The 16,833-nt window shown below is 40.2% G+C and overlaps 1 protein-coding gene across 2 annotated transcripts in view; it reads right to left on the reverse strand.

Annotated features, from left to right (window-relative positions):
* The window catches only part of LOC126644255 (protein PHTF2), a 126,519-nt gene that overhangs the window by 73,831 nt on the left and 35,855 nt on the right, over positions 1–16,833 (reverse strand). Inside the window, exons 4-8 of one of the 2 annotated variants that reach the window (XM_050323346.1) lie at positions 14,936–15,073; positions 14,598–14,740; positions 11,238–11,405; positions 6,948–7,056; positions 1,447–6,859 (exon numbers count right to left, since the gene is read on the reverse strand). In XM_050323346.1, the coding sequence (XP_050179303.1) occupies positions 6,203–6,859; positions 6,948–7,056; positions 11,238–11,405; positions 14,598–14,740; positions 14,936–15,073 (1,215 nt within the window). In that variant the 3' untranslated portion in view covers positions 1,447–6,202. Of the gene's footprint in view, positions 1–1,446; positions 6,860–6,947; positions 7,057–11,237; positions 11,406–14,597; positions 14,741–14,935; positions 15,074–16,833 lie in introns of those variants that run through there. The other variant, XM_050323348.1, reaches the window with a different exon arrangement.

Consider the following 16,833-nt stretch of genomic DNA (forward strand, 5'->3'; position numbering starts at 1 on the left):
AGCTGATGGGGGGCAGAGAACTTGGCCTTCAGCAGCTTTGTTTTAAACTGCAATTCAAAAGCTTGCTGAAATGAAACAGAAGTATTTATCTGTACTGATAATATCTCTTGAACATGAAGAGATACATTCCACGTAATTTATTTCTCTTCCAATCACTTATAGAAGTTTGAACACTTCAGCAGCCATTGCAGGCAAGGATCTATTCTTATCTGATTAAATATTCAATGCACGTGTGTGAAAGGTCATGAAACTGTAATTTTCAATTACCAATTCATACAGCTTTTCTTGATTTGTCACCATTTAGAACAGTATCCAGTTTTCTGTTCATTTGATACTGGGAAAATGCAGTTATGTGACATAAACATCCCCTCATATAACACAGTTTAACCTGAATGCTCTAAGAACGTGTGTACACACACACAAAATGCTCTGCTAGGCATGGAGGGCAATATCAGAGTAGGTGGGCACAGGACTGAGGGACACAACCAACTTAAAACATGTATTATCAGTGTTATCTTCTGACATATCTGCATCTAGTACAGAAGCAAAACCTTTGTGTACCTCATGGAAATTTTCACGTTTGCCCAGTTTAAAAGCTGGGTGACACAAACTGAAAGTGAAAATTATGAGACTCCCAGAAACTCAGAATTTTAACATCAGGTGTTCCCTGTTTTAGTATCATTTTGGGAACAAATAACATGGCTTTTCAGCAATAAAGCTCCTGAATAACTGCATCCTCAGAAATAACTGAAAAGCATCAGGCTTTGAGAACTAAGGCAATTTAAGGAATCTCTGCAGCTGGATCACTACAACTGTTCAATATAAATTCTACATTTTCTCCTTGTATTTGTATTGAAGTTGGATAAAGACTAAGAAAATCTGCAATTCAGTAACACCACTCCCGTCAATCTTCCTTTCCTAACAAAACCAACATCCCAAGCAGGCAAATGTAAGCAAGGTCTCCATACAGTGCAGAACAACAGCTTAAGGGCAAGAAACAGAGAAGAAAGAAAAATGTGAGCTTAACTCATCTGGGTTAGCTTTTTCTTAGTGTTCTTTCTGAATTTCATAAAGAAACCACTGCTAAAAGATGTTTCTTAGTCTAAACATTTATTTTCTGCAATGAACTAAAACTCTCAGACTGCATCAGTCGGATGGGCGAGTACCTGAATGTTGTCACTGCGTGCTTAGGATAAAGCTTTAGCAGTCTTGACATTAGTCTCCCACACACAGATCTAGTTCTCAATATTTTCATCTTGAGACACACAGGGAATAACCTTCTCAGCTTCATTTTGTCTCAGCACAACCAGATAAAAAGGCTTCCATAAAAATCACAGGCCTGAGCTCCACCCAAAACAGCACCATCACTCCGGTGGGCAGCAAATCAAATGGTAAGAAAAACACAGTATCAAAATAACTACTGAAAAACCAAACTGGATAAAAACAGAAGTTTAAACTGCTGCTTTAATCAATGTTTGTACCAGATAACTGTACACAAAATATTAAAGGACTATGTAGGACTAATGCCCCCATCAGCAGGCTCATCTATCGGCATGACCAGAACAAGAGAAGATCAGTGTTTAGCTGGCACTCAAGTACAGCACGGCTCCAAAGCAGAGATAATATCAGCATCAAAGCACAGAGAAAAACAGTGGTTAGAATATAATACACTAAATTTGCAAAGTCAGTATCCCTGATGATTCTAACAGAAACAGCAGCCCAGATATTGTGAAGTTAATCACTGCTTCCAAACAGAACACAAAATAATTTGCATTTCTAAGAAAAATGAGTGACTGATGGGAATAGTTTCCCCAAATTTTCCCACATATGCTGCAAATTCAGTGGGATCTGCACAAAATATCAGTATCTTCTATTATACAGTTTTAAAGTGCATTTCGTCTGTTTAAGAAAGTAATAAAGTATCAGCTGAACACACTGACTCATAACCAAAGAAAACATTCTCGACAGTCATTCACAGCAAAGCACAGAGCAGTGAAAATCTGTCCTTTCCATTTCCAGCTTGGATACATCCAGGGCAAGGTAGAGGCGCTGGGCTGACTAAAGACAAGGCTCTCTACGTACCTGACCACTAGAAGGAAACAAGTACAAATGACACGTGAGAAGCTTGAACTTGAGAACAAGAGAGTTCAGAGTTCTTTATCTCTTGATCAGAATGAGTACAGTTTTCAGCCTAGCAGAGTCACATGGCAGTCTACTCTCAAAACAGTTTATTTTCCCAATGAACAAGGAAAAAAAGCATGGACTTATTTCAGTCAATTCAGCATCCTTATTCATATGCAGATATCAGAAAACAGTAGTTTTGATCAATGAATACCAGTCCTGTGTTTCTTGGAAGACTTATTCATTTTTCCAAATCTGTAATGTTTCAAATCTGTTTCACAGCATTCTACTATTTCAAATTTCCATTTCCTACATCATTTGCAATTCCAACTTATTTACTGTGCACATGAATATCTGCTTAAAAATCAACTTTATTTATCACCAAGAAATTATTTCACAGATGAATAATTAAATCATCATCACCCTCTGAAATAATACTTTATTTCTAATACTAGATAGAATTAATATTTCAGTTAAAATAGTATTGAAATATTCACTATAGTAACAAGGAAGGGAAAATCTGCATGCCAGCAGTACCTGTAATGAAAAAATGTTCTTTCAGACTCAATTTGCGGGCATTTGGAGGGCTGGGGTGACACAACACTGAGTAACACTTGAATGTAACACACGAAGTCAGTTGCCAGTGAAATGCAAAAGATCCAGTAATATAAAGAAAAAAAGAGAAGTAGCAGCTGCCCCCTTGAAAGCTCTCAGTAGCAACCATAACAACGCCTTTCTTTGCTACCCAAAAATATGTACCAGGATCTAGTAAAACGTGAATTTTTGCACGTCATGTCATTAACTGGGATGCCACTGCAAGTGCACAGAGATGTCGACACTGCCACAGTCAGGCCACAGGCCTTGGACAGATCTCTCCAATCTGCACAAGAACAAGGGCCAAGAGAGACAACTAAAACACTGGAGATTTCAGCCAAAATAACAAAGATTTACGTATCACCAAAATCCAGACAAGGGGCAAAAGCAACAAGCAGGGACTAATTTCAGTACACTGGAAGGCATGAAAGATTTATTGCTGTGGCAAAAGTCTGAAGATGAAGTTATATGCAACAGGAATAAAGATTAGAGCACAGGACCACTTGAAACCAAGGCAAGACCTTTGTCAAACAAATGAACAATTTGGGAAGTGAAATTCTCAGGAGAACTCCCCCCTCAAAGAACAAACCCATCAAAATGGACACACCACAGGGAGAGGACAACACTTCTTTCTGTTATTTCTTTTAAAAGCTGACACCTGTGAATGCAAAGGGAAGTCTGGTAGGTGTTGGTAATCCCAGTATGGTTTATATGCTGTCTGCAAGGAATTCTGCCTAAAGTGAGAATCTAGTCTGCCTCACAAAAAAACCAAAAGAAAGCATAAAAATTGCACTTTTCTGAATCTCTTAAAATTCTGAAAGCAATAAAAAAATGTATTGAAGATGTGACAGTTCAAAAGTAAGATCCCAGAACCAAGAGGTACCTGAACATAAGTTTGAGGCCACGTCAGCCAAAAACAGTGAGCAGGTCTTCAAAAGGAAACAAAGTTCTACTCTTAAGTGTAAAGTTATATTTGCTAAACCATTTTCAAAGATTTATTATTTCAGTCTAGACACGGCCTAATGCTGCAGAAAGTTATCAGCTGTCCCAGGGGATGTACACACTTCACTAAAATCTGACAGGCTACAAAACATTACTTGAACCAGCAGGAATGGTCAGCATATGCATCACCAGCACATTGGTAACATTTCTACTTAAAGTCAACTCACTAGTTTGGGGGGGTGTTTTGTGTGTTTTTTATTTTAAAAAGCACTATCTGGTAAGGCTGGTTTTGCTGTTAGCCTTGGCTAACCCTCCTGGAGAGCTGCACACTTGGTGCACAACCTGCAGCTCTGCTCTGTCTCTGTTCTCCCATGGCCAGCACAGAGAACAGGAATGGAAGGCTACGCAATTGTGTACGGATGTTCATACAGCCAAAGAGATTATGGGTGGAAGGTTCCAGATAATCCAGAAAACACAAAGGGAGCTGAGACCACATTCCTACTATCAGGAAGGCTCAAATTCTTACGTGAACTAATTAATTTTTTGAAATCAGAGTCTGCCAGAGTAATGACTTACCACGTCACACATGAATTTGCTCATGGCTAGAGGGGAAAGCAAGATCCCTGAGGCTGCAAAACTGGTAGTAATCTCTTAGCCAGCATCCAAGAAAACAGCAGTAAGACTTGAGGACGTTTTAGCCACATCCAAGAGACTCACGTTTCTATTGCTTCTCTAATATGTAATTATGGCTATGTAGGAGTAATGTTTAGCAATTCAAATACTGATTTAATTAGTAATTCCTTAGACCTATTTTAGATTAAACAAATCAGGGCACTCATCCATTAAATAGCTGATTTTAGTGCCAGGTGTGAGTACATTTTAAATTTTAACCCATAAGCAAAAAACATTTGCAACAGGAGGACTTCAGGTAGTTGAATTAGATGTCACCTGAAAATCATGTTGTTCTATTGCTACAAATGAAGCCAAGGGATCACCAAGTGCATTGAAAGTTATAGACCGGGTACATAAGGATGCACAACTTCCAGAAAGTTCTACAGAAAAATCCAAACAAAAATCAGATACAGAGGGCTTTGAAAATAACAACAGGCCTTGGATCTTAAGTTTTACATACTCAGCTGAAGGACATGCTCAGGGCAGTTTACTGCTAAGTGTAGCTACCTGAAAAAGACACATTATTCAGCTGTGTTTGAACTACACAGGAATACATTACACAGAGAATAAATAAGTTAAGTGACAGAGCTTTGCCATTACCACATCAGATGCTAATTATCCTTGAAACCCTCTTCCCTCAGAACACAGCTCAGGAGAATCCAAGTGTTCCATAGGTGGGGCAAGAGAAGAGTTAACTTGGACACTGCTGTTCTTTTCTTAATGGAACACCTCCTGCTTCCAAACTGTGACTCATAAGGAACCTTCCTACTATAACACATTGGCAAGTATCTTTATTGCCTGGCACTATCAGCACAGGGAGCAATTCAAATCCAGATATGTCTCTGTGAATCACAGGTCATTGCTAAAGTTGAGGCCTTTGTAGCTTGATAAGTAACCATTTAAATATTATTTGTTTTAACTTTAGTCAGATAACTGATTTGAGGGGATGGTTGCTTTTTTGGTTTATTTTGCCAGGGCTTTTTTTTCCCCATGTGAAATGGAACTGTCTTAACTGTGCCTTGAGCAGGGTGAAGAGGCAGGCACAGGAGGGAGTTTGGCTCCCTTGCACCAGCTCCTCTGGAGAGATGCAGGTGGGTACTGGCAGCACTCCTGGAGGCCACCAGGTACCCCCCACAACAGGGAGGGCAGTTTGTCTCTCTGTTCCACATTCATATCTGACAGCAGGAGTTTGGGGAGTGCCCTGAATGAGCACTTGAAGGAGTCCTGTGAAGGGATGACTGATTCTGCATTCTGAGTAATCTGCATTTACAAAGACGCCTCAGCTCTACCTCCAGTTTGCTACAGCTCCTCACCCACAAGGTGTAAGGGCATCCTATGCATTAGTGCAGGTAGAAACACGACCACTTAAGAGAGGCAGTTTAACTGAATTATTTTTTGCAGACCCAAAAATAAAACCAATCTGTTATTATGAACCTTTATTAAGCGGCTCACATTTCAGTATAAATCACACTAAAAAGATTTTTAAAAAAGATATTTACACTACAGTGCTGACACATTTAAAATGAAAAAATTGGTATAAATAAGCTCTATGGAAAAGCCTGGAATTGTCAAAAAGAATTCTGGCTCATCTTACAAAAAATATATATGTTAAATGTCAGCTCTACTCTAAAACCTACAACTCAAAATTATTTAAAGACTTCTTTATGTTAAACCTGCAGTGTTTACAGTGCATCTGGCCCTAAGTGCTTTGATACTTCACAGTTATGGACAGGCACTGAGGAATGTTACAAAGCTACATAACTATTTTCTGTAACAGATGCGAAGGCAAGTCACAAACTTGCCTCACAATTTATGATCTTTACATTATTACATCGTTAAGTTTAAAAAGGAATTCAAAACCATATATACAAATTTAGCACAAAAAATCATCCTCTCTTTGTCCATGCAGTTTTGGATATGATGAACTATGTTGTCTTGTATCATCTGGATGTACGTGACCTCCAGAGCACAACTTGCCTTGCAAGTCCTTGTTGCCAGGTTCAAATTTAGAATCCATTTCCAACTTTAATGATGTCAACTCAGCGTGATCCAGCCTAGTCTGAACATTCTGTCCCCCGACGTCATTAGGGGCCACTGTCTTTTCAGCAAGATCGACATTCATGGGCTCTTCTTTTATCCGGTGAGATGCAAGAGGTTCGTGTTTTATCGGCATAAATTCCTGCTGCAGGTACTTGGTCTGCAGAGCATCTGAGAGTTTGGTGTCTTCAGAGGTATCTTTGCCCACCGTACAAACTCTGCTGTCAGTCTGAAGTCCCACAACCGAAGACTTGGGGTCTGCAGAGGTCCCTGCTTCAACAGTACTCGTGTTTTGAGAGAGTTCTTCCTCTGAATGGTAGAGCTTGAGCCGGATGTGCCAAGCCAAACTGCACACAGCTGAGACTGTTTTGAACTGGTGCACAACATTCCTTGGGATAAAATAAATGTCATTATCGAATAACTGGATTCTGGCATATCGGATGCCTTCCCTTCGCAGCTGATTAAGTTTTGCATCATCAACCCACTGGACACACTGCAGGGAAAAAGGAAGGGGGAGAGAAAGGTGAAAACGCTGACTTAGTACTCAGAGGACGCTGATCATCAGTTCTTAGCACGCTTACCTGTGAGAGTGGAGGCTCATGCAAATCTAACTGCATTCGCTGAACCACCTCCAAGAAATCCTCAGCATGAAAACAAATTACATCTTTGGTTATACGAGGCTGCTCAGACCTACAGAAGAGTAAGAAGTGCACAGTCAGGGGCTGAAACAAACATGCCACACAGGAGAACAAAAAATCTGCAAGCAAGGATAAAGCAAATTATTTAAAATTTAAAAAAAAAAAAAGGTAGATTTTTAAGAGAAAAAGGTTGACCAAAAAGGCTAATTCTAAAACACATTACCATTGAACTGGTTAAACAAATTAACCACAATTTCTTTTTAAGTGGCAGTAAAAGCAGCCATAAAAGGTCAAAAAAACACACGATTTTTCATTTCTATTTTTAACTGACCTCTTGTCTGCTCTGATGCCGGAAGACAGATGCCCCAGATATGCTGGGCTTACTCTGTCAACACTCCAACATGATACTCCCATCAGGTACCTCAGAGCACGCAGCAGTCTGACTGTGGGCACTATGGCAACCACTGCTCAGTATCTCAGCCCCAAACACCTTGCTCAGAGTTAGAAGCAGGAGCTGAATCTACATTAAGCTGCCACAATGCCAGTAATCAGCCAACATTGACATCCTTCACAAAGCAACCTTTAAAAATACAGCCTTATTTGTGCTCACTAGAGAACTACAGGAATTAGGCTTTGTCTTCGTATTCAAATTGTTAAGAGAAGTCACCTCTTGTCCCAGATCATTGTTCCCAAAGCAATACACACTGTTTATACAATTCCTCTGGAGACACTTTCTTGAATTAGCCAACAAAAGGCAAAAGCAGTTACAATTCTTATCACTTTCTGATCTAAAGGCTAAACTCTGTCCCTCACCAGAAACACATAAAACTAATCTGTGCGTGTTTGCTTTTGAGGGGTGTTTGGTTTATAAAAGGATTTTTTTTTTTTTTAAATGTGGCGATAGAAACATTTCATTTATATAGGATAAAGCTCACACTGGAGTGGTTTTGCAAGTGCAATTTCTCAGCCAGAAAGAACCTGGTTGATGACTTCCTTCCTTCCTCCTCCGCAGAGTCCTCCTGGGGCTGATGGGAGTGCAGTGTCTCAACCCACAGCTGGCACAGGCTGCACCTATGGGTGCTGCCCATCGGAACCACGGGCTGGAACCAGGGATTGCAACCATGGCTGGAACCAGGGATCACAACCACGATCCACTGCTGTTCCTCCTGCCTCCCCCACCTGCAGGGCCAGGACAGCTCCTGACACCCCCCTGGTACAGCCCTTGCCCCACTCCTGCCCCTCCACAAACAGGACGGACACAAGTCAGACTTACAGAGGCCCAGGGGAGGAGCTGATGCAGCAAAACCACTTGATACATTTAAGGGTCTATTTATTGCATGTTCAAATGCACTTATTTTAAAACCAAGATGATAATTTATTTTTATATAAATATATGTGTCATATTATTACTGTTCTAGGAAGCAGGCAATGATGTACAGTTCATTTGGGTCCTTTAGACTTCGGAGACGTGTTTATTTTATTTAGGTCGTGACCTCAATAAAGCAAAAAATAACCAGTCTGAGGCTGTTTTCAGGACAAAAAAAAGTCCCCGAGTATGCTAGGCAGACTTTTCAGACCACATTATTTTACTTTCAATTTTACAAAGATTAAAACAGTTCTCTATATTTTGGTCTATATACTCCTGAAGAGGATTAAAGCACTGAAAGCAAAAAGCTTCAGAAACATTTCTGATCAGTGTCATTAAAAATAGTAGCTACATTAATCTACCTTTTATAATGTTTGTTTTTAAAAAATACTAATTTGCAAATGAAATTACCACCATTTGTAAATGAAGTTAAGAATTAAAATAGATTGAAATAATATTTCACATACTAAGAGAACTTAAATCCAAACCAATGTGTTTTCCCAGCACATTCTGGTTTATGTATTATCATTCCTATTCTCAGTCCCTATGTATGTGTCCAGCAGGATTCATCAAACTGCTGCAATTCTATATCAAAAAGCACAACATTCCTTTTTGCAATCAACTGAGAAAAAAACCAGATCATTTTAAATTCTGCATTTCTAGATTTTATCATTAGTACAACTTTGAGATATTTTGTAAAACCTTAAACTTAGAGGGTGTCATGTACCCCCAAGCAAAACAGTACTGCAGTAGTTCAGTTAACATCCAAAAAGGCATTAAATCCAAACAGAACTGTAAGATGGCTTCAGAAAAACCCACTTAAGCCCCTACTAGAGTACTAGGAAAAAAAATCATAATCCAGTAATTTTACAAAATATCTCAAATCAAGAACCTGCCATATTTGGGAAATTTTTTTTTCCTTATTAAAAATACTATGTTTAGTTTCCAGTCATGTCCTCCAGCCCCAAAACCTGCTTTTTGTCTTTCAACAGTTCTGTTTCTGCCTGTTCTGAAAGACAACAATCATCCCACTGAAGAGTAACAGTCATGCCTATCAACTACTAAATAAATTCCCCCTTCTTAAAATCTACAGCAACTTCTATATTATAAAGCTTTTTTTGCACATTTAATCCATTTTCATACTAACTAAATACAATCAACTCTGTTCAGCCAGTCCAGGAATTCTTGTATTTTCTCTTCACAGAAAACACGAATTTTGTATATGTTATCTCATCATTAGAACATGTGCATTTTTACTGCTATAGTGCCTTAATCACCCCAGAATATCTCCAGCTTTTCAGGTTCGTTCAGCTACTCAAACAGATTTAAAAAAAACAAACCAAAAAAACCAAACAAACCAGATTTCTTAAGACTTCCATGCTTGTTGTTTCTTTTAAAATAAATCTACTCACGGATTGCAAATTATGGTAAAACTAATATCTGAAATTATTTTAATGTGTTACATTAATCAATGGTGCTTCATTATCATAAGCCCTGATTAGGTCTCATCATGTAAGTACACTGAAGTGGCTTTTCAAAATTATAGAAAAGTGGAAAGGGAAAGGAGAAATTATCATTTAGGCCAAATCAAGCTTGAAATACATAATTTTTATTGTGTTGCTTGTGCTGTATATTTTCCTCCTCTCCAAACATCAGTCCCAAATTTTTTGTTCTGCATTAAAAGATAGCTTTTCAGACCTAATACTGAAGTCAAATGCTGATATTTCTTTTATATTCCCCAAACTGAAGTACTTTGAACTATGTTACAAAGCTATAGGATGAGAATGGGAAGAATTACTACAAATTTAAATTCTTATTTATCTCCACAGACATCCAAGTTCAGGGAGCGGGGCTTTCTTTGGTTGTTTACTTCCTTTGGAAATCTCTCTCTCACATGTGCAAAATATAATTTAAAATACTCAGATCTACACAGTTATGTCAGTTCTGCATAGTTCACCCCAGTGTCTCAGCCAGAGTGAGCAGGAAGTTGGAGGCTCTCACTATTCACCGACCTGAAGAGGAAGGAAACTGCAAAACCTCAGAGCCCAAAAGACAAACACACTACTACCTGAACAATCCAGTTCTTCCCCAATGGCAATTATTCTATTTTCTATGTCAATGAACTCCTGCACTGTAATAGAAATTTACCCAAAAGGGAATTCACCCTTCTAATTTCTAGACACACAAGGAGCAAAAGGTATTTATAGTGTTTACATAGGCAAAGGTAACCCCCAAAACTAAGGCAGTTCTCTCAAACCAAGATCAGAAGATCCTTAAAAATACTTCTTAGATCTGGGCCAGGAAGCCCATATGATTATAGACTTTTTATTTGGCCAACAAGTAAACAGCTTCAAATGATTTATTTCCTGAATCTCATAAGGGAATTCCAAGGACAGACACCAAAGAATTTCACGTTACTTCCAATAGGATTCTTTGTAGGTGATCTACCATTAAAAAAAAAAAACAGCCATGACTTGGAAGCAGAAGCATAAGAATTCTGCTCATCTCCAGACAACACAAAGAACTGCCAGAAGTGCTCCATGTGCACCTCTGAAGCAGCAGCTCAGGTCAGTCCACATGCACCATTTGAAGCAAAACCAAGTGTGAAGTGTTTTTACATCTAACATGAACTCAGAGCAACTCAATTACAACTGTCACCGTAAGGTACCTTTTTCGTTTCCGCCCCACACCAGAGCCATGTGCAATCTAGCAGAGGACAAACCTATCTAGTGTCCAACCAATATCTACCAGGTCTTTATCAAACCTCTAATCTCAGATTAACCCATTCCACACTCCTTCTACCAACCAGAAACAGAAATTCAGGCAAACATTTTTCAAACACCTATGGGAAGCCAATCAGCACCTACCACTCCCCACAGTGCACAGCCTTCAACACTCCCACAGCAGCTGTAGTCTGTCGTTCAAAGCCTTGTCCTATGTGATCTGCATGGGCTCGTGTCCGGTCTTCAAAGAGCATTTCACGGGGTTCACTGGTTCGAGGTAGGTACTGCAAGTTTTTTATTTCATTGGTAGTTCTGTGTAAGAAAAAAACAATAACAGTGATAGAGAAATTTCTCTGAATTATCTTATTTCCACCACAGCAAATAGGATTGGTTTTCTCCCTTCAGTGAGAACACAGGAGTTAAATGAGGAAAACAGTAGAAGTTAAGACAAATTAAAAATGTAACAAGCTATGCAAAGAATCAGAAGACCTGTTTCCATTTAAAAAAAGGATAAAAACCCAACCAACACTAACAACAAAAAAGTGCCATGCCCCAAAGTGGATTAAAAGGCCCTAATGACTGAGCAGCCTCACTCACACTTCCCAAAGAAAGATCTCTATCTAAGTTCAGACTTGGACCCTCAGTCCTGGTCTGTGCCATGCTGCAGGAGCACTGCTCTCCACCTCGGCCAGAGGTGTGCTGGGCTGGGCCACAGATTTGCTTCTCAGCTTGTCCTCAGCACAGCTTTGTCATGATGCACCTACTTGGCAATCCCTGGACCTGATCCTCCCTGGCAGACTGGCTTGATCTCAGACCTGCCCCATCACCACACACTTGCCTGACACACTGGGGGGTCTGGGCTGAATCTGGTCCCCAAACCCCATGTCTGCCCTACCTGCTTTCCTCAGGCACTGTGAGGCCACGGTCAGCTCCTGTCAGGAAGCTGCCAGCCTGACTATTAGTTAGAGATTTCAATTGTCCCTGAGGTCTTTCCTTGATCATTCATGTTTCTACGAAACTGCTGGAAAATATGTGTGTGTTTAGTTCCATTATGAAGAACTTGGAATAAGAAACAGCAAGAGATTATTTCTTCAGGGTTTAACAGAAGTGAAGGAAACACCACAGAGCGTGAACAGAGACACCAGACCTTGTCCTTGGCCTCCTGGAGCCAACACTGTGTGACATTTTTTTCAACAGCTGTTTACAATTGTAACATAGCAAAGGTTGGAAGGGACATCCAGTCCAACTTCCCCCACTCAAACAGAGCAATTTGCTTGGCCCTGTCCAGTCAAGTTTTGAGCAAGACCAAGATTCCACAAGCTCTCTAAGCAACCTGCTCTAGTGTTCAACTATTCATACAGTAAACTTTTCTTCCGTTATTTTAAATGGATTTTCTTGTAATTCAGTTTGTGTCCATTATCTCTGGTCATGTCCTGGGAACTACTGGATCATGTCCTTCTTACAACCTCTCATGAAATGCTTATACACATTGACATGACCCCACTGAGCACTCTTTTCTCAAGAGTAAATCCCAATTCTCCCAGGTCAGCAGCTATGCTCCAGTATGGCCATATCTGTCTAGGCCTGGGGTGGGCACAATACTCCAGACATGTCTCACCAGTGATGAGCAGAGGGGCAGAACCCTCTCCCTCAACTTTCACAGTGCTTTTCCTAATCCCATCCAGGAGGCTGCCGCTCAGCTTTGTTACAAAAGCACACTGATGGCTTATGATCAACTTGTCCCCCACCAGCCCCACAGGTCCTGCTCTGTTGGGATGCTGTCCTGCGCTGGTCCCAGCCTGTGCTGGATCATGGGGTTATTCCTCTCAGGTGCAGGACTTTGCCCATCCCTCTTAACTTCATCAGTCCCCTGAGTCAGCCCATTTCTACACCCTCTCAAGGTCCTTGGCACATCAACTCCTCCTTCCAGTTTTGTATCACTTGCAACTTGCTGAGGGTGTGCTCTGTCCCATGATGCCATTAATGAAGATGCTCAACAGTACTGGCACAAGGTATCAAGGTTTGAATTAGTCCAGTAGCAACTGCTTTTCAGTTGAACTTTGTGCTGCTGCTCACAACCCTTTCAGCACAGCAGTTAAGCCAGTTCTTGGCTCACTTCACTCACCTTTAATTCTACTTTGTCCTTTGTTAACCTATTAGGATGTTATAGGAGACACATGGCCGCTGTGGAAAGCACTGAAAAATTCGAGACAAACAACATTCCTGGCACTCCATCTTGTGAGCCAGTCATTTTGTTGTAGATCAGGTGGATAAGGCATAATTTCTTCTTTGTTAATCAACACTAACTATTCCCAACTATCATCTTGTACCTCATGCTTGAAATGGTATCTTTCTCAGGATGAAGGTGAGACAGACTAGCCTTGCAATTCCTCAGGTTCTGCTTATTAACCTTCTAAATGACTGGAGCAACATTTGCTTTCCTCCAGTCCTCAGGAACCTTTGCCAATTGCCATGACCTTTCAAAGACAGAGTGGCCTTGCAATGACACTGGCCAGCTCCCACAGCACTTATGGGTACCTCCCAGCAGATCCCATGGACTTATGTCTGCCTAATCTCCATGTCTAACACATTCCTTAACCTGATTTTCCTGCACTGAAGGCAAGCAGTCCTTGCTCCAGACATTACTACTGTCTCCCAGGACCTGGCATTCCTGAAAGTAAATCTCCCCAGGAACAACAGAGACAAAGAAAGACTTGAGTATCTCAGCCTTTTCTGTGTCCTCTGCCTCCAGGTCCTCTACCCTGTTCAGCAAACACCTTACATCTTCCTAGTCTTTCTTCTACTGTCCATGTGCCTGTACAAGTCCTTTCTGCCCTTCATATCCCTTGCCAAATTCAACTCCAGATGGTCTTTGGCTTTAACTGCATTCCCTTCACGGTTGGACAGTGTTTCTATACTCCTTCTGAGGCACCTGACCCTGCTTCCACTTCTTGTAGCTCTCTTGTTGTGTTTGAATTTCAAACAGGAGAACTCCCATGACAGTTCCTCATAACACAAAATATTCAAGTTCTGCAGAGGTTGTCCCTACTCTTCAGCTGGTACTTACACTCAATACCACAGCAAAGCTTAAGGATGCCATTTAATGTTGGAGTTACGACCTTTTCAGTGAGGGAGAAGCCCTTGTCACCTAAGGTCATAAAACACCCACTCACATTTAACAACAGAGGTATCAATTCCAGTCTCATGGCATACATCAGTAATTGTATGGTTGTTCAGATTTCCATGAAGTTTTCAGCTTAAAATTCTACTAAAGCTCCAAAAAGGATCAGCACCTTACTTGGCCAGACAGTAAAAATTATTAAAAAAAAAAAAAAAAATCCAGATCCTTACATAACCAAACAACTTAAAAGTATATTTGGAGATGAAGATTTACAGAGCTTTATATTAAGATTCAGTGTGAACCAGTAAAAGGTTTGGGATAAAATGAATTTGTACAAAAAGAACACTAACCAGATATTTATCCAGTAAGATAATTCAACTTACCTCTTCCTTTTGAAAGGTGACTTTGGCATGTCAGCCACAGGGATCATCTGTTCTCCTGGACGTACCCACATGATGGGACCATCATCACTGTCTTTACGACTCTCTAATTTTAAACTAGAAAGTGTTCCCCATGGCAGTGTACACTAATGGGAAATACAAGCCACAATTTTGAAGTGAGTTACTTTAAACACTTTTTAAAAGCAGCCTTTATCTGTCACGATGAAAACATTTATGAGAACACTCAGTTATCTAAGCAAGTATTCCATACTCTCACTTTTATAACAGCACTAGACAGCATATTGTCCCCCTTCTCCCAACCCATTCCCTTCTGTCCTTACTTTTAAGAAGGGTGATTCTTCCAACATATCAAGGAATTCAGGGAAGTAATCCCCCACTTCCTCATCAACTGCTCCAACCAGGCTGATCTGTCTCATTGGGCCAGCTCTATACGTACCATGAGAGTATGTTCTTTTTACCTACAAGTAGAATATGACAACAGAAGTTATACCGAGTCCACTACTGTGCAAAATCCACATTCAATAAACACCGTCAATCTCTATGCTTATGTTTGTTTTCTACTGACATCAATTTTCAGTATCCTTAAGATTATTATGAAGTCAATTACTGTGAACTCAAAGACAGTTCTCCTTAAACATCTATGACAACTTGATTTTAAAACCTGAAGATAAACCAAACTGTTTATTGCCTTTCAAGAAAATAACACTCCAAAGCAGTAACTATGAAAAGCTATCAATGTATATTCTGCTCAGTAACTCGTACATAAGGATTCTTACCTGGATTCTAGCTGAATGTTTATCTTTTTGCTGTAACAGGTAGAACTCTGAGTTACAACTAATTTAACTCTAAACATTTCCTCTGCTAATCATCCTCTCCAGTGTGGTCTCTGTGTGAGCACATTAACTAGAGCTCACTGTCACAGTAAAGGCAGGGCTCATAAAGTGTTCGTATGGGAAGAGAGACAATGAGGGTCATTTCCTCATTTTTGCTCTGCTAACACATCTTGTGCTCCCTTCCAACGTTAAGGGCTGTAACATTCATCTCTCATGAGAAATCTTTTACTCTGAATTTGAACAGAGACACATATTGTGACATGTTTTTCAGCAATCTGATCTGTTGTGTTAGATCACCAAAATACTTAGGCATGAGATTGATGAGAATCATGTCCCCCTAAGCTTCTGATCTCCTGTTTAACAGGCTGAAAGACACAGTGGTGTTATGAGGTGAAATATGATGAGATGAGATGAGATCAGAACAGAGGGAAGAGCAAATGGATTACTGCACACACTAAGTAAGGGTCCTGTACTGCACCTCTAAACATTACATGCTTCATCCAAACCAAGAAAAGAAAAAAAGTGCAAGGAAAACGGCTAATGAAATGGTCCTAGCTATGGTCCTTACCCAGACAGACCATTAAAATTCCTAGTAGTTATAGCAGTATAGAGGAGAATTAGCAGCAGTTCCCGAAAATAAGACTAAATCATGGAACACGAACAACACTGTGCCCTCCTAAGAAGCTCGACTGATGTAAGCAGATGCATCCCAGAAATGCAGAACCAAATACTTTTCAGATCATCTCAGTCATGTCACACACCCAGGAAATGGAGGAGTACTAAAAGTAGGATTTTACAAAATGTCTGAGCTAATGCTCACCACAGACATCACAAGACATCACAGACACATGGAAAAAAGCAGTCCTGCTAGACATCAGTATTCCTGTATTCCCCAAATTCTTAGTCATACATTCCTGCAGCTTTTTTTGCATAGACAGATGGTGATTTTGTGATAAAGCATCAAAAACATTCATTTCTGCCGAATCTGCATCAGCTCAGTCCTCAGCTGTATCTGCACCGGCACAAAGCATCAGGAGCTCACACAACTCAAAGCACTGGGTAAAGGAAGGGACACTCACGTGTCATTACTGGCTTATAGGACAGACCATGGCAAAGAACCCTAAAACCATTTTCTGAAGCTACAGACAGTCACAGATCTGTGACATTTTATTAAAAAAAAACTTAAAAGCAAAAGGATGTTTCTTCCACTGGCATAAGTAGCTTAATATTCCACCATTTCAGGCCAGGATATTAATCTGCTGTTTTCATCTACACCCCTGATTAATGAGAACCACTTTTTCTGCCTTTTTCCGTGCTTCCTTGTGCTAACACTACCATTCTCCCAAGTAACAAGTGATCAGATGAGAGGAAATGGCCTCAAGTCG

This window comes from Myiozetetes cayanensis, unplaced genomic scaffold (genome assembly GCF_022539395.1).
Source record: "Myiozetetes cayanensis isolate MyiCay16 unplaced genomic scaffold, myiCay2020 scf3, whole genome shotgun sequence".
Classification (NCBI taxonomy): domain Eukaryota; kingdom Metazoa; phylum Chordata; class Aves; order Passeriformes; family Tyrannidae; genus Myiozetetes; species Myiozetetes cayanensis.